Raw genomic sequence first — 25672 nt, 5'->3', positions numbered from 1 at the left:
CCGAAATCTCGATCCCCAGTGGTTCCATCCATGCTAAACCCAGAAGAGAGTGTTTGGCCCCTGTTACAATAAGCATGGGAAGGGTACATTTAACATTCTTGAATGCGATAGGTACATTCGCTGTTCCCAAAACCGAGATTACTCCCCCCTGAAAGTCTCTAATCACCAAAGAGGTTTGATTTAGGTCAGCCTTAGATACATTAGGCATATACAGTTTAAATTTTTCCCAGGGCATGATGGTATATCTAGAGCCCGTATCCAACTCCATTGAGCAAGGTTGGTTATTGAGTAACAGTGATATCACAATTTTAGCCCCCTTTTTGGTTGCCGTGTTATTCACGGAAAATTGAGAGTTACCTCTATAGTAGTCGCGGTTAGCGGTTGAGTAGTTCCTTTGACCCGCGTTGCGGAATGGTCTCCTTTCTCGCGATTGGGGGGTCTGGTTTGGAGGTCGCTGGTATTGTGGTGTGGCAAATGTTTCCTCTGGCACTGTTGCTCTGCATGCGATGGCGATGTGGCCTCTCCGGTTGCAACGGCGGCATGTAGCGTCTCGGAAGGGGCATCGATGGCGCTGATGATTTCCCCGGCAGCCCGCGCAGGGTGCTGGGTGAGTAGCTCTCAGGTGTCTCGGCTGGTCTTGCACCAGGAGGCAGTTGTCTCCGCTGGGACTTTGTTGGCTGGGGTTGTCTGTTTCCACGGCGCTGGGAGACGCGGAGTCGATTTTTGCAATGAATTCTCGCCTTCCGTGCTCTTTCAATTCTCTCGCCGCTGCGTCGGCTGCTTCTGCGGTTTGCGCCAGTTTAATTACGGTTTGTAGAGTTGGCTCTTCTTCGATGAGGAGTTTATTTCTCACCGTGTTGCTTTTCATGCCGAAAACCAGGGCGTCGGTGAGGCGAGCTTCCGGGTCTTTAAACTTGCATTGAGCAAGTACCGTTCGCAGCCGCGTTGTAAACTGGCTGATCGACTCGGTTTCCCTCTGAACCATCATGTGGAATTGATGCCGAAAAACCATGGCTGGTTTGGTCGGCTTGAAGTGGCTCGCCAGTTTTTGTTGTAGGACGTCCCACGCTGTGGCTCTTGCTTGTTCTGGTTCGGTGAGAGTTTGGGCTAGTCTGCGGATTTCTGCGCCGCAGTAGTTAAGGAAAATAGCCCGTCTGCGATCGGCTTCGGCGTCCTGCATTCCCGCCGCCTCGAGGAAGATCTCGAAGGTGGCCATGTACTCGTCCCATGTCGATTTCTCGGGATCGAAGAGTTCCGGAGCCTGGCCGATCTGGATTTTGTCCATGTTGCACGCGAATTTTCTTCCGTCCGTTCGTCGCCAGTGAAGTAGACCCAGAGACAGGGTTTGGAGCAATCGGTACTTTTATTCAGCTCAGAGAATAAGTGACAGCTCAGCAAGGTAAAGTGACAATTCAGCGAGTACCGACTGACTCTGGCTGGAGAAACCGCTCCTTTTATATATTTGCGGTTCCCGCCAAAGCCAGAGCCGGCCGCGTCTGAGCCAATCAGGAGCGACTTCCTGCTTGGGCTCAGACAGCGCTGAAAGAGGAACAAACTATTTACAGAGTTACAAGGTAGCCATTACAGGATACAACACTACCTATTATAATCGCATGTTCCAATGGCATCTCACATACTTACTCCCCAATACAACCAAGTTAAGTGGGACATGGGGTGCCTCAGTTGCACGGAAGCCCTTAGTGGGTTAGAATAGGCCCTGGTCTGCCTTCCCTCCCTTCCCCTTCCCATTTTCTTAAGACATTCTATGCGACACTTCCTGCCCCTGCTCTGACTCCCACTCTGTGCCCCTAGGTCTTAGGCCTGATTTCCACTCCACCAAACTGAACACCCTCTTCACATACTGTTTGGAAGTTCAAGGCCTTCTAGAGTGCTGGCACAGATTACTGTCACTACAGCATTCCGTGAGCTGCACTGGCTACCGATTAGTCTGCAAACACAATTCAAAGTGTTGGTTATGACATATAATAATAAAATAATGAAGAAGAAGAAGAAGAAGAAGAAGAAGAAGAAGAAGAAGAAGAAGAAGAAGAAGAAGAAGAAGAAGAATTATTTATTAGATTTGTATGCCGCCCTACATGGCATGAGACCAGATTACTTACAGGGCCGTCTGCTGACTCATACATCCCAGCAGATGGTCAGGTCCCACAGAGTCAGCCTTCTCCAGGTCCTGTCAACCAGACAATGTCACCTGGTGGGGCCTAGGGTAAGAGCCTTCTCTGTGACGGCCCCTGCCCTATGGAACAAGCTCCCGTCAGAGATCCGTATTCCCCCCTGCTTTTTGTAAACTTTTAAAGACTCACCTCTGTCTGCAGGCCTGGGGCCATTTAAATTTTAACACCTTGCCCCACCCAATGAATAATAGGGTGATAATTTGTACAAATAAAACATTAGATAAGTAATGATAAAAAGTAACAAAAGAAGACAATAGGACAGGGACGGTAGGCACAGTGGTGTGCTTATGCACGCCCCTTACAGACCTCTTAGAAAGGGGGAGAGGTCAATTGTAGATAGTCTAAGGTTAAAGGTTTTGGGGTTAGGAGTAGAAACCACAGAATCAGGTAGTACATTCCAGGCGTTGATTACTCTGTTGCTGAAGTCATATTTTTTGCAGTCAAGTTTGGAGCGGTTGACATTTAGTTTAAATCGATTTTGTGCTCGTGTGTTGTTGCGGTTGAAGGTGAAGTAGTCGTTAACAGGTAGGAAATTTTGGTATATGATTTTATGAACTATAATTAAGTCGGAATGGAGACGACCGAGTTGTAAGTTGCCTAAACCAAGAATTTCAAGTCTGGCGGAGTAAGGTATTTTGTTGTGAGAAGAGGAATGAAAGACTCTTCTTGTGAAATATTTCTGGACTCTCTCAATTGTGTTGATGTCAGATGTGCAATGTGGGTTCCATACAGGTGAGCTGTATTCTAGGATTGGTCTGACAAATGTCTTGTTAGCAGTTCAAAATTACCAGAGAAGAAGCTGCGAAGGATTAGGTTAACAACTATTAAAGCCTTTTTGGCAATGTTGTTGCAGTGGACTCTAGGACTTAGGTCATTGGACATGAGTACTCCAAGGTCTTTGACAGATTGAGAGTTATCAATAAGTTCAATTCCTCCAAGTTTATATTACCAATGTAGTTTGGGAATTTTAACATCCAACAGCCGTTAAGTAACTTTTATAGCTTGAAGAATTTCCTCTCGAAACCATAAAATAATCTCATCAACAGTACTTCCTCCTCATCTATATATTTTAAAGTTTCTTATGGGAAAAAATTAGAAACTCAGAATATTGTTGCATCTACTTTTATTATCTATATTAATTTGCAGTTAATTTCCAAACTAGCAAATAATACCTTTTCTCTCATTTTCAAACTAGCAAATGATACCCCCCCTTTCTTACATAAAATGCAAAATATTGAACTTGATAAGTCTATACTAGGAATGTACACAAAACAGAAATATTTTATTACAAATCCAAAATAAAGACAAACTGAATTGTTCTGGACTAGCTGTTTTTATGGAATAAGTAGGGCAATCCTTTAAACAGTTCAGTATTCTGACTGGTTTCCATATATTTTCAATCCATGCAAAGCACTGTCAGATTGAATATTTATCTCCAAAAGTTATTATAACAGGATATTTTTTTTAATCTTAAAACATCCCAGTCAGTTTAATTTGTCACACTTTTTACTTGCTACCCAATTAAAATGCCTAATAGATGTCATTTTAAATTAGCAAATTAAAAGTATTCATGGTAATGATTGCATCTAAAATCTTTGTAACAGAAAATCATATTTCAGCCTTCCACCAACATGTAAAATAAAATTTACTTAGTGTTTGTTACAAAGAAAGCAATATGATATTGGTTAGGTTGGCTGGCTGTGACTAATTTATGGCAGATATTTAGGGATATTTAGCATTCAGAAGTTGCTAAATTGTCTCACTGGTGGATATATTAGCTGGAACAGCTAACCCTGGAGTTCAGTAATGAGCCATACATGCCAGACTTTTCAAAAATTAATGCCAGATAATTTTTTAACTTACTGCATTATTTACAACTTGTGAATGAAATATAAATACTATATTTAGACTCAGTTCAATGGTCCTATAAATAATGATATTAACACTTATTTTAAATACTATGATGAAGCTTTATGGGATGAAATAACTAATCTCATACCTCTCATTTTTCCTACCAGTTCACAGTATTTCTTAACATAGAAGGCAATTAAGGTTTGAGATTTTTCAACAGTGATCTCATATCGATACTTCAAGCAATATAATTGTAAGACAGTCCTTATATCCTACTGTTGGGTGGTAAAAAATTGTATTTCAACTTTTATTACTTCAAAATATTCTAATTATTTTAAAAAATACTTTGAAACTCCAAGACTGATCTATATCAATGTAACATTATTGCCCTGGTCACTGAATTCTTGAATCATACTTATTTTAAAAAGTGTTCTACATTCAGTGTTAAAACAACTAAATTATATTTTTCCACTTAAAATATCTTCAATTAGCACTTGGAACATTTAATAGGAATGCAAAGCATAAAAGATAGTTTTCTGCAAGAAACAGGCTCTTATCTGAATTTAATGGTCAGTTTTTCTGGCCTTTTCTCTGGACAGCTGCCAAGGCGTTTTTCTTCACAGGTAGGCATTTTTCCCCAATCCATAGTTGAAAATTCCATCATGCCACGCTTCATTGCCCGTACAAAGACAGCATCTTCTGGATTTGCGAATGGGATTCTTTAATAGTAACCCCCACCCCAAAAATGTTACTAAATGACAATATTCTTATACAACCAATGTATATTCTTAAAATAATCACAAAAATGTACTACCATTTCTAAAATAAGCCCCTCCTTAAATTCTCCCTCTGCAATCTCAAAAACTGCTCCAAACTCATAACTAAATTCTGCTTAAATCTCAAGAACCCCAAGCCCAAAATTAAATCCTACTCTGCCCAAATTTATTTTTTTCCCAACAGTATTCTTTTTAACTTTGAGCCAAACCTGACTCCTGTTAATTGCCTGGACAAGTCTAGGAAGTTTTCTTGGCAACATTTTTAGAAGTACAGTGATCCCACGGTTATTGCGTCCCCGACCATTGCGAACAGGCTAATTTGCGATTTTTCAACCCGGAAGTCAAAACACCATCTGCGCATGCGTGAGCTTTTTTTTATGGGCACGCATGCGTAGATGGCGCCAGGCAGATCAGCTGCTGGGCGGCTTCCCTAGGTCTTCCCCCTCTTGGCGGGCATCAGCGAGGAGTTTCCCCACCACCCACGCAAACTCCTCGCTGCTGCCGCTTCGCTCGGCCGCTTCCCAGCTGAGTACTCAGCTGGGAAGCGGCCCGAGCGAACGGCTTGTCCGCAGCCTGCCTGCCCGCGTGCCCGCGGGCCCGCAGCTCGCACGCCCTTCTCCCGCCCATGCCGTTCGCTCGGGCCGCTTCCCAGCTGAGTACTCAGCTGGGAAGCGGCCCGAGCGAACGGCTTGTCCGCAGCCTGCCCACGCCGTTCGCTCCCCCTCTTGCTGGCGGGAGGGCGAGAAGCCCTCCCCAGCACCCGCTCGCCCGCCCTTCGCCGCTCGCCCGCCCTTCGCCCGGCCACCCGCCGTTCGCTCGCTGCTCGCCCGGCCACCCGGGTTCGGGGGGTGCTGGCAAGCCGCCCATGCCGGCGGCGACGTTTTAAAACAGCCGCGCCGCTTTCCAATGAGTCCCGAAGACAAACGCGGAAGTTTGACGTTTGTCTTCGGGACTCATTGGAAAGCGGCGTGGCTGTTTTAAAACGTCGCCGCCGGCATGGGCAGCTTCCTAGCAGCCCCCCAAACCTGGGTTGGGGGTCCGGGGGGGTGCTGGCAAGCCACCCATGCCGGCAGCGACGTTTTAAAACAGCCGCGCCGCTTTCCAATGAGTCCCGAAGACAAACGCGGAAGTTTGACGTTTGTCTTCGGGACTCATTGGAAAGCGGCGCGGCTGTTTTAAAACGTCGCTGCCGGCATGGGCGGCTTCCTAGCAGCCCCCCAAACCCGGGTTGGGGGTCCGGGGGGTGCTGGCAAGCCTCCCATGCCGGCGGCGACGTTTTAAAACAGCCGCGCCGCCCCCAATCTTCGGCTCCTCGCTAGCGGGCAGGCAGGCGGCGGACAAGCCGTTCGCTGGCGCTCGCTCTCGCCGCTTTCCAGCTGAGTCCTGAAACGAATGGTGTTTTTACTTCCGCAGAGCTACTTCGCGAAAGTTGCGGGGGGTCCTGGAATGGAACCCTCGCAACAATCGGGGGATCACTGTAGTTTCCATTGCTTTGATCTAGGGAGAGTTAGAACTGAGGTTTCCACATTTGTAGTTACTGCTTTAACCACTAGACCAAACTAGTTCTCAGAATATTTTGTAGCAAATAATTGTGCAAATGATATGTAAATTAAAGAGGAAACTATCAATGCTATACAAGTCAAATAGTATAGTCAATAGTCATACCAATTATATCTTTCATTGAAATGTTCTTTTGCAAATCACTTAAAATTCAAGATGGTGAATTTAGTAACAGTCATATTTATATAGTGATATATCTGTCCGGTTCCGGTGGGGCAGCAAGGAGGAGGGAGGAGATTGGTGCTCCGCTGAACTATGGTGGAAGATCACAAAAATTGAGAGAAAAATCGACCTAGCTCAGCAGCTTGTTAGCAGTTCCAGAGAGGTGAGAAGCCCCTGCCTCAGAAGATTCGTTGCGGCTTTTCCCCCGTGGCATTTTTACATCAATTTTCCCCATGGGATTGCCCTGAGCTGATCAGCTGAGGCTCAGAAAATGGCGGCCGTTATTAAAAGCTGAGCCACCTGCCGCACTGAGAGATCGAGAACTAAGAGACGGAGCCGAAAACAGCCAAATTAGCCTGGCCCACCAGACCAGATGGACCTGGGATGCTGAGGCGCTGAATGGTGGGGGCGCCCGGCATCGGAAGGACTCTCAAAAGGAGAGCCAGTGTGGGAAACCAAACGATCGTTTTCGAGAGGGACAAGGCCGCTGTGGGAGAGGAGGAGAAGGATATCAACAAGTCGTGCTGAGGCTGTTTGGAAGCTATCCGGAGATCGTGAGGGTCCACAGAGAACGTGGAGGGATAGAGATGTCACCCCATAAGAATGACAGATATTGGAGGGCAACCAGAATGATTGATGATGGGGGTGTTGCAGAGACAGAGGAGCCCAAGGTATACAAACAGAAATGGGGACTCGGGGAGTGCTGGCCGGTGGCAGCAGACGGCACCAAAGAGATCACATACTCAAGGACATGGACACTCTCACTGACTCTTGACTTTTCTGGAACTCATACGACTTAGAGTCCAGCGCCAGTTTGCTGCTGATTTTCTTAAAGAACTGCTAGTCAATCAATTATTCCCTGTATTTTTGTTATTTCAATAATTAGTATCTGTAGTTTTTTAGTAGTTATTTAGTAATTAAATAAGTCTATGGAGAGGGGCAGCATACAAATCTAATAAATATAATTATAGTGATAATTGTTGATAATTGTTTTTTTTAATGTTTCTACTGTTTTTAGCTAAATTATGGTTTTTTTAATGATGGATACATGTAACATTTGGAATGAACGGGATTGTATGTAGGGAATGGATGATTATGAAATGAATGTGTATAGATTGGATGCTTAGCTTACCTGGTGACAGAGGGGCAGGAGGGTTGGGGGCCACTACCTCTGGGGTGCAGAGGGCTAGAAGATGGGCAGATATCATGGGAGCCATGGGGCTAGCCATTCTGGGGGAAGAACGGATCGATGCCTGAAAGGTCAACCCGGGGTACTGGTGACAAGCGTAATCTGGGCCCTGGGCTCAAGCTGCTGCTACTTAATGCCAGGTCGGTGGTTAATAAAGCTCTCCTCATATGGGATTTGATCCTGGAGGAGGAGGCTGACCTGATATGTGTGACTGAAACCTGGCTGCACTCAGAGGGAGGAGTTTGCCCAGCTGGGTTTCAGGTATGACATCAGCCTCGACCCCAGGGAAGGGGGGAGGAGTGGCTATTATGGCCAAGAAGACTTTTTGCCTACGTAGACTCATTGCTCCTGAGATTGCGGGTTGTGAGTCTCTTCTTCTTCTTTTTCTTCTTCTTCTCCTCCTCCTCCTCTTTCTCCTCCTCCTCCTCCTCCTCATTATCATTATCATTATTATTTATTAGATCTGCATGCCACCCCTCTCCATAGAAAACGTTAGACCTCCATTATGAAGTTAGACCTAGGGGTCCGGTGGGCTTGTTGCTCACATACCTGCCTCCTAGCTGCATGTCAACAGCCCTGCCTGTGCTGCTCTAGGAGGTGGCCGGGTTGGCAGTGGAATTCCCAGACTCATTGTCTTGGGGAACTTTAATTTGCCGTCACTCAGAGAATCTGCTGGGTTGGCACAGGAGTTCATGGCCACCATGACAGCCATGGACCTGACTCAAGTAGTTCAGGGGCCGACTCATGAGGGGGGGACATGCACCCAAATGATATTTCTCTTGGAGCAATTGAGTGATGGTCTGAGATTAAGGGGCTTAGATGTTTTGCCTTTGTCATGGTCAGACCATTTTCTACTACGCCTTGACTTTGAGGCTCCAATCCTCCCCCACAGGGAGGCAGAACCGACTAGGTGGTTCCACCCCAAGCGTCTGATGGACCTAGAGGGCTTTCAGAGGGCACCTGGGGTTCTACCAGATTCACTTGTGCACAGTTCGGCAGAGTCTCTTGCTGTGGCCTGGAACAAGGCTGTGATGGAGGCTCTTGACCGGATTGCGCCGTTGCGACCTCTCTGTGGCACTAGACCCCAAAGTGCTCCTTGGTTCACCGAGGAACTACAGGTGTTGAAACACCAGAAGAGATGTCTGGAGAAGCGATGGAGGAAAAGTAAGTCTGAGTCTGATGGAACACTTGTAAGAGCTCATATTAAGACTTACAAAGTGGCGCTCAAGGCAGAAAGATGCACATATCATGCCGCCTTGATTGCATCAACGGAATCCTGCCTGGCCACTCTGTTCAGGGTGACCTGCTCCCTTCTCAATCAGAGGTGAGTAGGAGAACCCTTGCAGAGCAGTGCCAAGGGCTGCCTTCTGCTGCACGGATCCCAGCAACCGATTAGGTCCCACAGAGTTGGCCTTCTCCAGGCTCCGTTGATTAAACAATGCTATCTGGCGGGATCCAGGGGAAGAGCCTTTTCTGTGGCAGCCCCAGCCTTCTGGAATCAACTCCCCCCAGAGATCAGGACTGCCCCCACCCTCCTTGCCTTTCAAAAGCTCCTGAAAAGCCACCTATGTCGCCAGGCATGGGGAAGCTGATATACCCCCTAGCTACTATGGTTTTTTATGTATGGTCTGTTAGGTTGTGTGAATGTTTTTTATAATAAGGGTTTTAAATTGTTTTTTAACATTAGATTTGTACATTGTGTATTGTTGTTGTGAGCTGCTCCGAGTCCTCAAAGAGGGGCGGCATACAAATCTAATAAATATAATAATATTAATTTATTATATTGATATTTAACTTGTAATGCAGCATAAATCTTCATGAATTTTATAAAATGCCTATTAATTTTTACACAAGCACAATTATTTGTTTTTGGAGGAGATATGACTTGACTTATTCTTTTATTTGTATAGAACTTTTTTATTTAAAATATAATCTTAAAATATGGAGAAATTGTTTGAGCTACTTACTTAACTAAGTGATTTCCAAACTCGCAACCTAGAATAATTATTGAAAATATTGAATATTATATATTCCTCTTGTCAATATATATTACTATACAACTAATCACTTTAAATTACAATCATTTTTAAAAGTAAATGAATAAAATTTTCAATTTGTTCTAAAATATTTATTCAATAAAATGTATTGAATTTTAATTTTGAATGCTTATGGATAGGCTTTAGAAATTTACAATGTATACATCTTGAATAAGAAAGATTACTTTTTTCTCTTCAGATTAACTTTTATATGCCTTTAAAAATATATTAATTATACATATCTAAAGTTCTAGTTTTCATATCCAAAGTCTTCATTACTCAATCATTATTCTACTCAACAATCATTCTCCTTAACATCTAAAAGCAAAACAATTAATTTGAATATTGCTTTATATTCATGTAATATTCATACAATGAACAAATTAAAAAAATAAATTAATTTTTTAATTTATCAAAATTCAAAACCTCCAATAATTGATCCAGAAAAGGTAAAAATAGACCAAATGATTCAATACAACTGTTTTTACAAAAAAAGGTATATTGATATGAACATTTTGTACAATAAAATTACAAATAAAGATTTTTTGAGGTTGAGAGGGAATTTAAAAAGTTTAGATAATGTTGAAAATTATTAAGCATGTTAGGGAAAGAATGTTGATTGGTAATCTATGTCATTAAGAAGCATGGTGGCTCATGTGACACTGGTAGGAAGCAGGAAGCTCATGTTCAAGGCATGAGTCCTTTCCTGGGGCTGGGTGAACACTTTTTCTTTGCTCCTGCTGAAGATATTAAAAGAACCCCAACTGAGTGTACTCCAGGCAACAGTGATGTCACCAGTTAATCACTTCGTTGCCTCCAGAAGAGTGCAAAATATATGTTACTTTAGTAAATTATTATTGAAATACCTGGAGGCAAGTGTAACACTTTTATGGGTGTCAGTCTGAATGCTGCATTTGGCAACAAAGGTATATCTACTCTTTTCCCAAATCCTATGGACTGAACGACAAGAGTCTTCTCATGATTGTAGACATGTAGCGCTGATTCTCTTTCTTTTCTAGTTATTTCTGGAAAATATAAATTAAAGTTTTGTTAGATTATTAAATATCTTTGTACTTTTCATTAAATGCTCAAGTTCCTTTGGCTTTTTACTTAAGAGACTTAACATATTCCATAAAATGTTCCAGATATTCCTTTCCATTCTTCCTTTAGAATATTTCCTGAAACTTTCAGTGCCTATTGCCCTTTCAGAAGCATTTTGAAACCTTGCTTCCACAGTATATTTTTGTTAAATGGCGATTGATCCATAAAATTGAATAGTTTGAAATTTATGGTATGAATGAAGTGGTAGCTAGAACAGTAGCTATTTTCCCTTTTCAAAATATTATAGCCAGATGTAAGACAGTGAAATTGGATCTTAGAAAAATCAGGACAAACAAAAAGAAATATTTTTAGACAACACATAATTAAACTTAAGAATCTGTTGTGATGTCATGAGATGTGATGATGGCTGTCAGCTTGACTGGCTGCAAAAAAAGATTAGACTAATTTATAGAAACCATGGGATGAATGGCTATTAGACCTCATGGCGTGTGACTACCTATAATTTGCAACCTAGAGCCATTTGTTCAATGACAGTTCAAAATTACAAAAATTCAGAACATTAAGTTGGTTAGGACCAATGCTTGGAGTGATGGTCATCAAAGCATCCTTTTGATCATTTGTTTGTAATTTAGGTGCTTGGCAACTGATTTGCAGTTATTTATTTATTTATTACTTATTTATTATTTAGATTTGTATGCCGCCCCTCTCCGCAGACTCGTTGTTATGACCAGTTGCATCATCCTGCATAATGTGATTGCCACTTGCAATCTTCTCTTCTAGCTTCTTCAGAAATGAAAATAGGAAATCATCAGGGATGGTCACTGGTTGCTCTAGTGCACTCTCCATGACACTCATGTGATCCTTGGACAGTCCGGCAGCCTCCACGATCCATGTCTATTGAGCACCTGTGCAGTAATTCTCATGCACTTCCTAGCACTTTCAATGAATTGAAAGCCTTACATGCTCTCTGCACTCACTTCCCAAACCTTGATGCACTTCTCACATGTACTTACATATATCCCATTTGCACAACATACCCAATCTACATCTTTATGCACCTTCACATCCCTCTTCCACAGCACCTTCCACTCTCCACTTGCATGGCACACCTCTCATGCACACCCCTGCACCTTTCCAGACTTGCTCCTCTCATGAACCTCCTCACTCCTATTGCTTGACCTGCAGTGTGCCTTTAGCATAGACCTCACATTCTTACACATGCTGCCTCAATCTCTCCATGCTTTCCCAGGCACCATTGTTACCTCCTCCATCAGCAGCAGCCACTTACCTGCCCAGCAGTTAGTTAGTTAGTTAGTTAGTTAGTTAGTTAGTTAGTTAGTTAGTTAGTTAGTTAGTTTGTTTATTTGTTTATTTTTTATTGTTTGTTTGTTTGTTTGTTTGTTTGTTTATTTATTTATTTATTTATTTATTTATTTATTTATTTATTTATTTATTTATTTATTTATTTATTTATTTATTTATTTATTTATTTATTTATTTATTTATTTATTTATTTATTTATTTATTTATTTATTTATTTATTTATTTATTTATTTATTTATTTATTTATTTATTTATTTATTTATTTATTTATTTAACCTCTATGCTGCCCAATCCCAAAGGATTTGGGTTCTGGAAACCTGGCAAGAATACACTTCACCTAGCAACCATGGGATTTAGTTAAGAACAGCAACTAGGACTGCAAGAATTGCTGTTGCTATGCAATATGGAAATTCATCACTTAGCAATGAAAAGTCTCATCCCAACTCCTAGTGTAAGTCAAGGAGTACAGGTAATCTGAAAGTCAAGTGCTGGGCGACTAATGGACAGCCTGCTGCAGTTGACTGGACACTAGGAGAAAAGACTGTTAAACTAGACCACCCAAAAGGTTGATGCATAAGGGTACTGATTATATTCTTATTTATTTATCAAATCTATATAAACAGCCCTCTATTAGAAATAACTGCAGTAAGCAAAAGATTAAAAACAGAATTCACCAAAAAGATCATATTAATAAACAATGCTGAAGCCTCAACAAAAGTCATATTACTCCATCAACTATCCAGTACTATATCCATCAATAAAATATACAACCAGAAGATCCCTGCATATTGAACCTTATACAATTACTTTAATGATAAAAAATAATACTTTTTATCTTTGCAAAATATTTCTTTTGAAAAAAGAGATTTCTACCTTTTCTGTCGAGCAAAGTTACTGAGGGAAGGTGATATATTACATATAAGCGGTATCTGCATTCTTGTGACAGAGGATTGTTAAACAGGTCTGCAGAAGTTGAAACATAGAAAATTATTGAGCACAAATGTGACAATCTAATGCTAATTTCCACTTTGCCATATGCCATTTTGAATTCAGAAAGCATATCTTTCATATATCTTCTGACCCAATGTGAAATGCATTGTGAAAAAAATCACCCGTGCTTTTTGGCATATTTTATGTCATTATTTTCTAATGTACCTTATAATTAATTAGGAAAACTTAACACTTTAAGCAAGGAAGTAATCCACAAATTCCACATAATGTGTCTTTTTTTTTTTTACCCTTGCAAACAGACTTGCTAATGCATTTCAAGGAGAGAAAAACTACAACTGCAATAGAACTGAATCTTTCGTATGCGACTTACTAAGATCATAATTGGATTTCAGTAAAATAATATTCAATATACATCCAGGTTTGAAAGGTTGATGAAGTACACAAGCTCAGGAAACTGATGTATTGCATATCAAAATAGGCTATGATAACAGAATTTTGATGTCCTGATTATGTATTAGCATCCTCCCTTTTCTATTGTAGTGTATCGGGCAGGAACTAAACTTGTGTCTTCTAAATACAATCTTGTTTCCTAAGAATTAAGTCATGGTTCAACTCTCTTTGTTTATATAACAGTTTTTGCCTATTTCTATCAGGGCGATCTCCTAAAGCTCTATAAAAGCTAGAATTTGCATTAAAAATTTAGGATTTGAAGATAGATTTGTTTGTTTGTTGTCAAATATGTATAGGATAGTAGTAGTTTGTATAAACATAACTTAAGTAAAAAGTAATGATAAAGAAGACAATAGGACAGTAGAAAAAAAGGGATGGTAAGCACAATGGTGCGCTTATGCACGCCTCTTACAGACGTCTTAGAAACATTACCTACTTTACATTACATTGCTTTGGAAAAGCATTTTGGTTTAGTACATCTGAATAATATGAATATCTATACAATGGATAATGAGAATTTTTTCAAAAAAGCCCTTGTTTTAGAATGTTTTTGTCTTCCATATAAAAAGAAATCTAATTAAGTGCACTTAAAGAACCACTAGATGGCAGTAGGGGAAAGAACACCTACTTATACTGTTGTAATTTATGGTACAGTACTTAGAAATTATCTCAATATTAAGGAAAACATTTTTGCTATCACAGTATGGATTTTCATTTCAATAATTGGTACAGTTTGCTACTGTTGTATGTAATCTTTTGCACCTTTCAACAGGAAGAAAATTTAAAAATAATATTATACACAAATATATCAAGATTTAATAAGTAATTTTCCTGAACTAATTAATACTTTTTTTGCAAGATATAGTTATTTGTTTGTAATAATTGGAAAAATTACATTGGTTTACTGCACTATCAATTTGGAAGAATTATAAATAATGTATATAATGCTGTGTAACATTCTGGTTTTTTTAAATATATATAGGAAATAGATGGCACTTTTTATGTATCGGTTTCTTCAAGTCAGTCTTAACTTCTGGCAACTGCCTAAATGTATACAGCTTTCTTGGTAAGATTTTCAGAAGCAAGTTGCCTTTGTCACCTTTTTATGACTGGGAGAGCAACTGACTCAAAGTATTCAGTTGGTGTCAGGTAGCAATAGAAATATTCAGTTCTCTGGTTTCTAGCCTGATACCCAGTGAGAGGTCCTACAGGTACAGGTACGCAGAACCGGTAGAATTTTTTTTTCTTTTTTCCCCTTTCTGGGCATTTTTTCCTATCGCAGTAAATGAGGTAATGTGTATAATTTTAGAACTCTGTGTGTGTGTGTGTGTGTGTGTGTGTGTGTGTAATATGTATGTACACATATGGCATATAGACATAGAATTAAATAGTATATTTTGGATGTTCAGTAATAGTAAATAGATATGGAAATTGTATCTTTGAGGTGAGGAGAGGCCAGGCACCCTACCCTAACCCAAACCCTTGACGTGAGTGGCATCAAGTTGACCACCTTTAATCAGTCACATGACTTTCAAGACATCCCCAGTCACATGATTGTCAAGCCACTCCCACCTGGTCACCAGCAAGCCATACCCACAAAATAAGCCATGCCCACAGTGTGGTAGTAAATTTTTTTGCAGCCCTTCACTGCTGATATCTTTTACTATTATAATCAATGGCTCTTATTGATCAACTTAAATTATTTAAAATACGTATTCTAATCTAGGAAAACTGTTTGTTCTTCTAAACCAATCTCAACATAATTATTTTGGAAATGCCTATGCCCATCATAAACTTTTTTTCCTTTTCAATAACTGGTGTTTTCAATATATGGTGGCTATATCTTCCATAGTAGCTGGGATAATCTGACAATCATTAATGATCTTTTCAACTTTAGAATGATTCATGAAATGTTCAATATGCTAGTAATGATTTGGATGTTATTACACACCTCCAATAATTACTTTACCAAGGAAGAAGTTCTTACTTCTTAGAATTCTAAAAGCCTAGCAGGATGTATAAGTGCATTCCTTGGGATGTGGTGGTGGGGAGATTGCCTACACACTCACTTTCAAGGTTAACAGTTTATAATCCTATTTCCCTACAGGCAATTTCATACAGCAGAATTTAGTGGCGCCAGTACTGTCTTGTTTATCTTAATATGGAGTTTCAGACTCAGGCATTTTCATATGTCCCTTGCTCTGCCCAATATAGTAAAAGAACACACACATCAATTAAAAAAATACACAGGTGTGCTGAATTACACAAAATGTTTCTCAATAAAAGAATCTATTTTTAAAAATTGAAGTATAGTATCCCATTACTTCGCCAAAGCTGCTTCTATGAAACAAATATATTTATATTTGTTATTCTATGTAAGAAATACAGACACACATACACACACACACACACACACACAAAATTACTTAAGGTATGTAAGGTTTGCAGTCCTTGTAGTTCTTTCACAGCCAATTTCAAATTTTTTAGCTGATTGTTGTGAAGCAACAAGATCTGTAGTGAGTGTAAATTTTTCAGAGCACCTAAAATGATAACCAAAATATAAGGCATTAACCAAAACAACTTGTACTTTAATACCTATTTTATTGCAAGGAAGGCAATAAAACAGTTAAAACATTCATGCTTTATAAGATTCTTGAAGGCGTTTGACTGGATGGTAAAAGCTGGTTGGATACATAGACTAAAGGATATCCAAACTCTTCAATTCATCTTCATTTTAATGAAGTTTCAGATTTCTCATCCACTTCCAAACATTTATTGCTGTATATGAAAATAGTGTAATCATCCGAGAGACTGACTATTAGATTCTAAGTAACATTCTCACTGCTAGGCCTTCACCTTCATGGTGAAACAACTAGCACACACTACAAAGATCTGAAAAAAATTAATTGATTCTATCATTTGTCAACCACCTACTGATTTCTAGCCATTTACCAATCTAATTTTTATTCTCAGTCATTTTTCTACCCCTGGAATAATCCCAGAACCCTTGGAGTTTATTTTTAATTACTTGGGGAACTCTGGCCTAGATAATGTTCTCATTGACTATTAAAGGACCCAGATTATGGAGGCAATATGCTGGCTCTGTTAAAAAGTGCTATTGCTAACATGTAAGCCACCCTGAGTCTAAGGTAGTGGTCCCCAACCTTTTTTCCACCAGGGATCAGTTTCAGCAAGACAATTTTTCTATGGCCCGGTGTGGGTGGAAAAGTATAATGTCTGAGCGGCAGCCCGTTCGGGACTGGGCAGCACAGAAGTCAAAAAAATATAAGTAAGTAAGTAAGTAAGTAAGTAAGTAAGTAAGTAAGTAAGTAAGTAAGTAAGTAAACAAACAAATAAATATTTCTCATTTCTCCTTTCTCTCCCCTTTTTGCTTTCATTTCTTTCTCTCTCTCCCTTCCTCTCCTTTTCTCTCTTCTCTCTCTTGTTTTCTTTCTTTCTCTCTCACTCACTCTCTTTCTCTCTCTTTCTTTCTTTCTCTGTCTCTTGCTATCTCTCTCTCTCCCCTCTTGCTCTCTCTCTTTCTCACTCTCTCTCCTCTCTCTTTCTCTCTTGCTCTGTCTCTTGCTCTCTGTCTCTCTTGCTTTCTCTCTCCTCCTTTCTTCTCTCTCTCTCTTCCTCTTCTTTTCTCTCTCTTGCTTTCTTTCTCTCACACTCTTTCTCTCTCTCTCTTGCTTTCTCTCTCTCTCACTTTCTCTCTCTCTCTCTTGCTTTCTTTCTATCTCTTTCTCCCCTCCTTTCTTCTCTCTCTCTTTCTCTCTCGTACACCACACTGGCAACAGAGAGAGAAAGAGAGAGAGAGAGCGGAGAGAGCGCGGAGGGTGGCTTGCTGGTCCGTGGCCCCCTGGATGAGCAGCCCCGCATGGCCCCAGCGCTGGACTCCACTGTCGCCACCCCCCGGTCCGGCTTTCCAGCTAAGAGGCAACAGCCACATCTACCCCTTCACCCTCCCCGGCGTCCCTGGTGCCCAGCACCTGGCCCCATGCCACCTCCGCCTCTCAGTAGAGCGCCTGACCTCTACTTGCAGGAACGAGTGGTGGGGTGCCGCAAAGGGCCATGCTTGAAGGCCCCCATGGCGCCATTGTTGTTGTCGTCGCGGCACAATACCACACAGTCCCAGATCGCTCGCTTCTCTGGCCAGAAAAGCCAGCTGCCCAGGAAAGCGCTGCACTTTTTAAATGCATGCTTTTAAAATGTGCTGCTTTCCTGGGCAGCCAGCTTTGCTGGCCAGTGCAGGAAAGTGGCACATTTGAAAAGCGTGCATTTAAAAAGCACACCGCTTTCCCGGGCAGCCAGTTTGCTGACCGGCGCAGGGCACTGCTTACCGTAGCGATCTTAGGCAAGAAGAAGCGAGTGATCCAGGACTGCGTGGCTTTGCGCCAATTTCAAAAGTTTCTGTGTGGGGGGCTCCTTGGGTGAGATGGAAAAAAGGGAGGGGGCAGGTGTGGAAGTGCTGACTCTGCAGACCAGTGCAAAATGCCCCACAGCCCAGTACTGGTCCACAGCCCGGCGGTTGGGGACCCCTGGTCTAAGAAGGGTGGCATAAAATCGAATAAATAAATAAATGAAATTAGGAAAATGGCTGGCCTATTATTGAAAACAATTATTTTGAGAGCCATGCTAACACAGTGGTTAGAGCACAATATTGCAGGTTGACTCTGTCCATTGCCAGGAGTTTGATCCTGACGGGCTCATGGTTGACTCAGACTTCCATTCTTCCATTCTTCCAAGATCAGTAAAATGAGGATCCAGAGTGTTTGTGGGCAATATGCTGATTTTGTAAAATATTTAAAGAGGCTGTAAAGCACTATGGAGTAGTTATAAGTATAGTGCTAGTGTTATGGCTATTTAACCGAAATTATAATGAAATTAGAATTTCATTATAATCATAATCCCCAACCAGGAGAAGGACATGTCTATTATTAGCAGCTATCAATGAAATTGGTTGACTATGTGTTTATTTACAACATTTATGTGATTATGTCATTATGCAAATGACAATAGTTGATGAATTACATCAGTCACACAAGTGATACAAATCATTTGAAGTTTTGTCTATTGTATGTAAAACCTCTTTGATAATATCCACATAGAGATTTCACTGCCTTGGGACATTAATAAACTCAAGACGTACAGTACAAATATGTAACTAAGTCAATATAAGGCGTAAACTAAACATATGAATAAATTAATCTTTATTACATAAAAGTAACAATTGGGATTTTAATCAAATATTCTGTCTACCTCTGCTGAATTTACTAAGAGGATACTATGAAAATATTTTCTTTGTTTTAAACGTATATGTTCCACCTCTGAAAGAAACTTTGGAATTTCAGTAGTTTAAAATTACAATAAATATTTTTAAAGTAAAAGCAATTCATATTGCATTCCAAACAGATAAGGAAAATTAGGTAAAAGGCCCATTTCTACATAAAAATACAATACCTTATCCATACAATAATATATTTTCAAAAGAAAATAAATATAAGAACAAATATCCTTATCTGGTGCAAGAATGGTAGGTGGGTTGCTGCTGGTTCCAACTAGTTTGCCTGAACCAGTGGTGGAAATCTCCCCCCCTCGCTGAACCGGTAGTGATGGCTGACTGGCCATGCTCCTGAACCGATCCTCCGGTCGCTACTCCTTTAAATCAACTGGTAAAGAACCCTTCATTTGCATGAAGTTACTTCTGACACGATGCGAACCAGTAGGGAGGGTAAGTAGAACCCACCCCTGTTCAGGGCTATTACATAATTAAGAGAACATTCTTACTTTTGTCTTTTGCATATGTATCAAACTTATTTCTTACACATAAAATCAAATCAACTGAAATGTTTATACATTACCTGTTATATTTCTGATATCATTATTATGAAGATATAATTCTGTCAAGCAACAGTTATATTTCACGAAAGTTATATACTGAATCTAAACAATAAAAAATAGAACAGCATTGTTATTTTATTGGTACACACAGAGAGAGAGAGACATATATAAATTTAATCTAGGAATATATATATGCATTATTATTATATTACATATGGTTACAATATTAGGTATGATATAATGATACTTTGAGAAATTTATTCTAATCAGTATGTCAAATTAAAAGAGATTAGAAATATGCACAATTATATTCCTGGAACTGGAACCTTTTTGAGAAATCCAGAACATTCAATTGGTGTTTTTTGTTGCTGTTCTGGTAGAGTCTGGACAGTCTCCAAAAGGTAATCTGCAAATTGTTGCAATATTCCAGAAAATAGCTCATGAAATTTATACACAACTAGGTCTTATAGAATATTATAGTTTTATGAAGACTTATAAATATGCATATATATTTAGCTTAATATAAATTAATAGTCAATTATGCCTCATATTTCAAGGAGGCCACTATAGCTTTTACAATTTTCATTATAATTCTGAAATTTTGGCTTATTTTTAAATATATCAAAAGGTGCTTCTCTTGAAAGAATAATCTGAAATGGTTTATCAGAGATAAGTAATAATTGAGGTTATGAAAGTTCCAGTATTTGATACCTTATTGTGGTTTAGCCACAAAATTGTTAATTTCCCGAACCGTGATAAATGAGGAACATCTTTTAATCCACTGAAAGAGAAATTCATAACTTTAGTATAAAGTAACCAGTTAAATATTATTCTAGTTTCACAATATTCATGATTGAATAGTGTTAAACATACGGAAATAAACTTATCTTACAGAATTCCCACTGCTGAATGATGAGGTCATAAAGCACAAAACTTTCTGATTTGTGCCGTTTGACCACAGCATTTCCAACAGTCCTAAATTACTGTCATTGAACACATAACACATGCAACACAACTTTCTGCTGGCATCCCTCTTAACTTTGCTTTTGGGAAGTCACAAACTATGACCATGTGATTGCAAGAGTGCTGCAGCAGCCAGAACTTTGAGGACTGTTTGTAAATACCAGTCACTCAACTCTATTATATATTTGAACAATTGTTTATTGAATAGTTATTAACTAAGAACCTCCTATATTAATAATTACAGACAGTAGATATGATGCAAAGGATATCGAGAAGAAGCTAAAAAATTAATCACCAGCATGATTTGGATTTGCATCAGCTTTTCCATATCCATCCTTGATTCCCTTTAATTTATTTTAATGGAGACAAAAACATCACTTCAGATTTATTTATTTTTAATTAAACCAGTTGAAACTGAAATCAAAAACTGAAGTTTCAAATATTACTACTATTTTGTCATAATATAAAACAACTCTGATAGAAATGAAAACAACTTTGTCAAGTTAACATAGCATCTAGAATATATGATAACAAGTACATTTTTGATACAATGCCCCTAAATAATAATTTGTTTTATTTCTTTTTAGATTTTATGAATGCAGCTACAGGTTGAAGCATTGTTAGATTACCCAATTATTGTTTAGCCTACAGGTTATGATTTTGCAAGATATGTAAGTTTAAAGTTTAAGATTACTATAAGATTTTGCCCATAAAAATGACAAATAATAACAGTAACAGATTTGTATACAGCTTCAGAGTGCTCTATAGCCCTCTCTAAGCAGTTTACAGTCAGCATACTGGTCCCAACAATCTGGGTCTTCATTTCACTGACCTTGAAAGGATGGAAGGAAAGGATGGAAGGCTGAGTCAACTTTAAACAAGTGAGAATTGAATTGCTGAACTGCAGTCAGTTAGCAGAAGCAGCCTGCAATACTGCATTCTAACTGTTGTGAGTGCTCCTTGTCCACCTCATGTCATGTCAGATTCTGAGGAGGATAAGCCAGGTTCCTCTGGATACCTGAGGCCAGAGGGGGGTTGCCAGCTGAAGCAGAGAGAGAGTGTGAGGGAGAAAGTGACCTGAGCCTGTGGAACCACTAGAGGGGGCTGATATGACAATGGGGAAGTGGGTCCCATTGTGTCGGAGGATGAGGAAGACATTAGAGGAGAAAGTCAGTAGACAGACCCTTGCTATAGAAGATTGCTCAGAAGGTGAGAGGAGTTGCGTAGTAAAAAGAATTAGTGTATTGACTTAGCCTCTTTGTTGTGTCATGTCACTTCCAGGAGTGTAAAGGCAAAGGATCTTGGGAAATTCGGTATGGGGATTCAACATCATTCAATGGAAGAGATGTGAGACTGGGGGTGTGCTTGAACAAGGCTTTAAAACCATGATTTCTGCTACAATAAAACTCATTTCTCTGCTAGATGCTTGTTGCCAGGACTCCGGGGAGCAAAATTCATATGCTTAAATGATAAATGGACTGTGTTATCTAGGAATGCTGAATTAGGCCGAGTTTGGCACCTTTCCCAGACTTTATTGACATTTAGCTCTAAAGACAAAATACTCCCTTCTTCTTGGCCGTTTAAAAATTTGCTTTTCGTTATGTTTGCTTATATCAATAAATAATTTGATTTATTCATAAAATAAAGGATTTTTGAGTCGGGGGTTTCAATCCGAGTTTTTAATTTTTTAAAAATATTTTTATTGATTTTTTAAAAATATGAACACACAAACAACATAAAAAAGTGCTCTGTGAGTAGTGCCCACCACCAGACAAGCATTCACACCCCACCACCAAATCGGGGGTGTTTCTTGTATGTAACATTTTAACTCAGGAGCAAAATATCTGTTTACATATTATAGAGTGATTCCAATTTATTCATCTTTTTTACTTTGCATTACCACTAGATTTTTCTTTCCTTTCTTTTTTATTTTTTTAAAATTATTTTTCAAAAGACAAACATTACAGACACAACACATAACATGAAAAGGAGCTCCGCTCAAAATAGAAGTCTTCATAGTACAAAAAGGAAAAACTTATTATTGTTCCAATTTATTCCTTGTAACTTGGTCTCGGATTCTACTCGCCGTATATCGTCTTACCTTGTCCCATCGTCCCATCAGTTGTCGCAAGTAAGTTTCATTAACCGAATTCATCCTTTTATCCATAATCTCAAATTGAATATGGTCCACCATGTACTGGTACCAATTTTGCATTGTCCATTTTGCCGCATCCTTCCAACTCAAGACTATTACCGCCTGAGCGCTTTCTATCACTGTTTGTATTATTTCTCTAAATTCTCCCACGCATTGCTTTTAACTAATACTGCCATTTCCTTAGTAATTATCCATTGTATATTTAACATCCTATTAATATATTCTTGCACTTTTTGCCAAAAATTCTGCACTACCGGGCATTCCCAAAGCATATGCATGAACACACTATCTTGGCAACCATGCCAACAGATACCTTTAACATTCTGCTGAAAATATGCAAGTTGAACAGGTGTGTAATACCATGGCGGGACCCAGGGGAAGAGCCTTCTCTTTGGTGGCCCCGACCCTCTGGAACCAGCTCCCCCCGGAGATTAGAATTGCCCCCACCCTCCTTGCCTTTCGTAAACTCCTTAAAACCCACCTCTGCCGTCAGGCATGGGGGAATTGAGAAATCTCCCTCGGGCCTATACAGTTTATGCATGGTATGTTTGTGTGTATGTTTTTGCTTTTTAATAAGGGGTTTTCAGTGACTTTTAAATTATTAGATTTGTTGTATATTGTTTTATTGTTGTTGTGAGCCGCCCCGAGTCTATGGAGAGGGGCGGCATACAAATCTAATAAATAATAATAATAATATTTTTTCTGCATATTTTCAGCAGAATGAAGCATACAAATATTTCTTCTTTTTATTTGTTCTCTAAAACTATGAATTTACTTCTAAATATTTTCTTTATTTATCTTACAGCCTGTTCTTATTTCTTAAGTAATCAGGTTGCAAATCTCAAGCTGCTTATTCCTGAGACATTTCACTGAAATCTCTGACAAAAATCTGAAGGAACATATTTGAAGACTGAATCCAAAAGGATGTATTTTTTCCCAATAGATTTCCCAATAATTTCAATCTTTGTTCTTTTAATGCTCACAAATATTTACAAATATTCAAATCTATTCTTTGCTTTAACAAATCTAAGTTTTTGGACCTTAATTATCCAGATACAGAAATAAGGTAATCAATTTCCTTGTAGTTAAAATTTATAGTGCTTTTCTATAAAAATAAGAATCTTTTAAAATCTTTAAAACAATTGATCATCTCATAGAGAGAAAGGGGAGAGGTCATGAAGCAAAATGATCTCTTATTTATGATTCTTTATATTATGTCACTTCGAACATTTTCTAAATTCTGGTACTTTGACAATGCTAAAACAAATACTAATCCAATAAAATAAAGACTAAACAGACAATCTCATGCAATACTTTGATTTCAACAAATTCTGTTTGCTACTGAAATAGTCATTGGTCTTATTTGGTAACAGCTACAAACAACTTACTTTTCTCCAAGGTATAGATATGTGACTTCTTTATCATTCCTGTAGCCACAAATTTTTAGTTGCTTTTGTAAAATCTGAAAATAGATAGTTTCAGAAAAATGTATTGTATTTGAGTCCCTTCTTAAGGAACACTGGCAATTCAAAAATATAAAAATAATAAATAGTATAAATAAAAGTATCTAATTACACAAGTAGTTTCATGGCCATACTGTTCAGAACAATCATTTTTTGAGAATCCATTGTCTTTTATTTCAAGCTTGATAGTTAAAGCATGCAGGTACTATAACAGAGCCGAAACAGCTTGAGGAAATAGGACTTTATTAGTTTTTCTTTGAATGCATTTATTTCTCTATCCAAAAACCTGCTTTTCCAGAGCTGAAGAAGCTTGGGTGAGAAGTGAAACATCTTCAAGGAAAACACAAATAAAGTCCAGTTGCCTCTTGCAAAAAGTGCCATGATGTGGTTGACTAAGAATGATCCATAGACATCTTGGGGGGGGGGGGGGTCTGTCGCTTAAAAGCTCTGCAGCTGCTATTTTTTAAAATATACTTTTTCCTGTAGGAGAATGGAAAGAACACACACTTTTCCCATGTTAAAGTTCTGCTTGAATAAGCATAGCCCCTCAGTAAACACTTTGTTCCTATTGGTCCCTATATTGGCCTCTTGATAAAGAAATAGAGCTTCTCGGTGTTCATGTATTACCTTAATTCTACTTTACTTGATTTGCTGCCTAAATCACAATTGGCTGAAGTTGGATAGCACACTTTCACAAAGGAGTTTGAATGAAATCAAAGGCATCTTTTATAATCATAATTGTTGAATAAACTGCAATTGGCTGGGTGTACACCTTGCAGGAAGTCATCACCGTTGATTTACAAATCATAATTCCTATAATAATCTAAACTGCGCCAAATGTATCACATTTTATGTTAACCGCAATATAGGAATAGGAAGGGAAACACGCCCCCCTTCCCTCAAAACTTCTAGAACATTTTATTTATTTTTTTGTTTGTTTATTTATTTATTTATTTATTTATTTACTTACTTACGTACTTACTTACCTTACTTACTTACCTTACTTAACTTACTTACTTACTTACTTACTTACATTCATAGGCCACCTTTCTCCAGTGGACTTAGAAGGCTGTCTCCAATTTGGAGACAAGTTTTTGATATACAGTATATGTGTGAGGAGCAGAATGGTGAAGAGACTCACCTCATTAAAAATTTGGTGCTCATCCAAACCGATACTAGTTTTTCCTTTGCCGACTCCTGGACCACATTGATAAGCTTTTGAAGCCTGTCGGGCGTCAACGGATCTTTTCGGCATTTTTATTTGGGAGAGGGGGCGCACCCAACCCGGTGAAAGAGGGCTAGCCAGACGTGCCAGGTCAGCGCTGGGATCTCGTCCCGCTGCTCCGGTCTCAACCGTCACTCCTGTCTTCAGCTGGCAGGTCCTACAAGGCGAGCCAAGTGGCCAAGGCGTCGCGTGCTTGGAACGGTCGCTATGGTGACTGACTAGCGGGCCCCGCTGAAAACGGCCACTCTGAAGCCCGCTGAATTCAGCGCTTAGATCTGATGGTGCAGCCGCGGAGGGAAAACTCCCAAGAACTCAAACGTCACCATCTCTAATCGATGGTCTAATCGGAAATCAGGGAGAGGTAGGCGGCTCCTCCTACTGAGTAGCAATGCAGAAATGTCTTTTGAGCATCTCTCCTTCCAGACAAAACTTCTTTCTGGCTTATAAAGACCACTGATTTTTTATTTTTT

General features: G+C 39.4%; 1 protein-coding gene across 1 annotated transcript; it reads right to left on the bottom strand.

The window, feature by feature from the left end:
- Positions 1-3298: 3298 nt before the first annotated feature.
- On the bottom strand, positions 3299-25367 carry LRRC72 (leucine rich repeat containing 72). The gene is made up of 9 exons (XM_070767051.1): positions 25119-25367; positions 23903-23976; positions 20108-20177; positions 19417-19498; positions 15979-16092; positions 13025-13114; positions 10633-10791; positions 9698-9725; positions 3299-4762 (listed from the first exon to the last, which is right to left on the bottom strand). The coding sequence occupies exons 1-9, from the start codon at positions 25230-25232 to the stop codon at positions 4597-4599; spliced, it is 897 nt and encodes a 298-aa protein (XP_070623152.1). The 5' UTR covers positions 25233-25367; the 3' UTR covers positions 3299-4596.
- Between the last annotated feature and the right edge of the window lie 305 nt (positions 25368-25672).

The sequence above is a fragment of the Erythrolamprus reginae genome, chromosome Z (assembly GCF_031021105.1).
Source record: "Erythrolamprus reginae isolate rEryReg1 chromosome Z, rEryReg1.hap1, whole genome shotgun sequence".
In the NCBI taxonomy this organism is placed as follows: domain Eukaryota; kingdom Metazoa; phylum Chordata; class Lepidosauria; order Squamata; family Dipsadidae; genus Erythrolamprus; species Erythrolamprus reginae.
This window is presented reverse-complemented; position numbering and strand designations above follow the sequence as displayed.

Excerpts from the sequence above, each read along its gene's own strand:
- LRRC72 (XM_070767051.1), bottom strand. The coding sequence starts at position 25,232 with ATGCCGAAAAGATCCGTTGACGCCCGACAGGCTTCAAAAGCTTATCAA. Across the intron at positions 10,792-13,024 it reads AACTTTGCTCGACAGAAAAG|AAATAACTAGAAAAGAAAGA; the intron begins GTAGAAATCTCT and ends TATATTTTCCAG. Across the intron at positions 9,726-10,632 it reads AGTGTTACACTTGCCTCCAG|GTTGCGAGTTTGGAAATCAC; the intron begins GTATTTCAATAA and ends TAATTATTCTAG.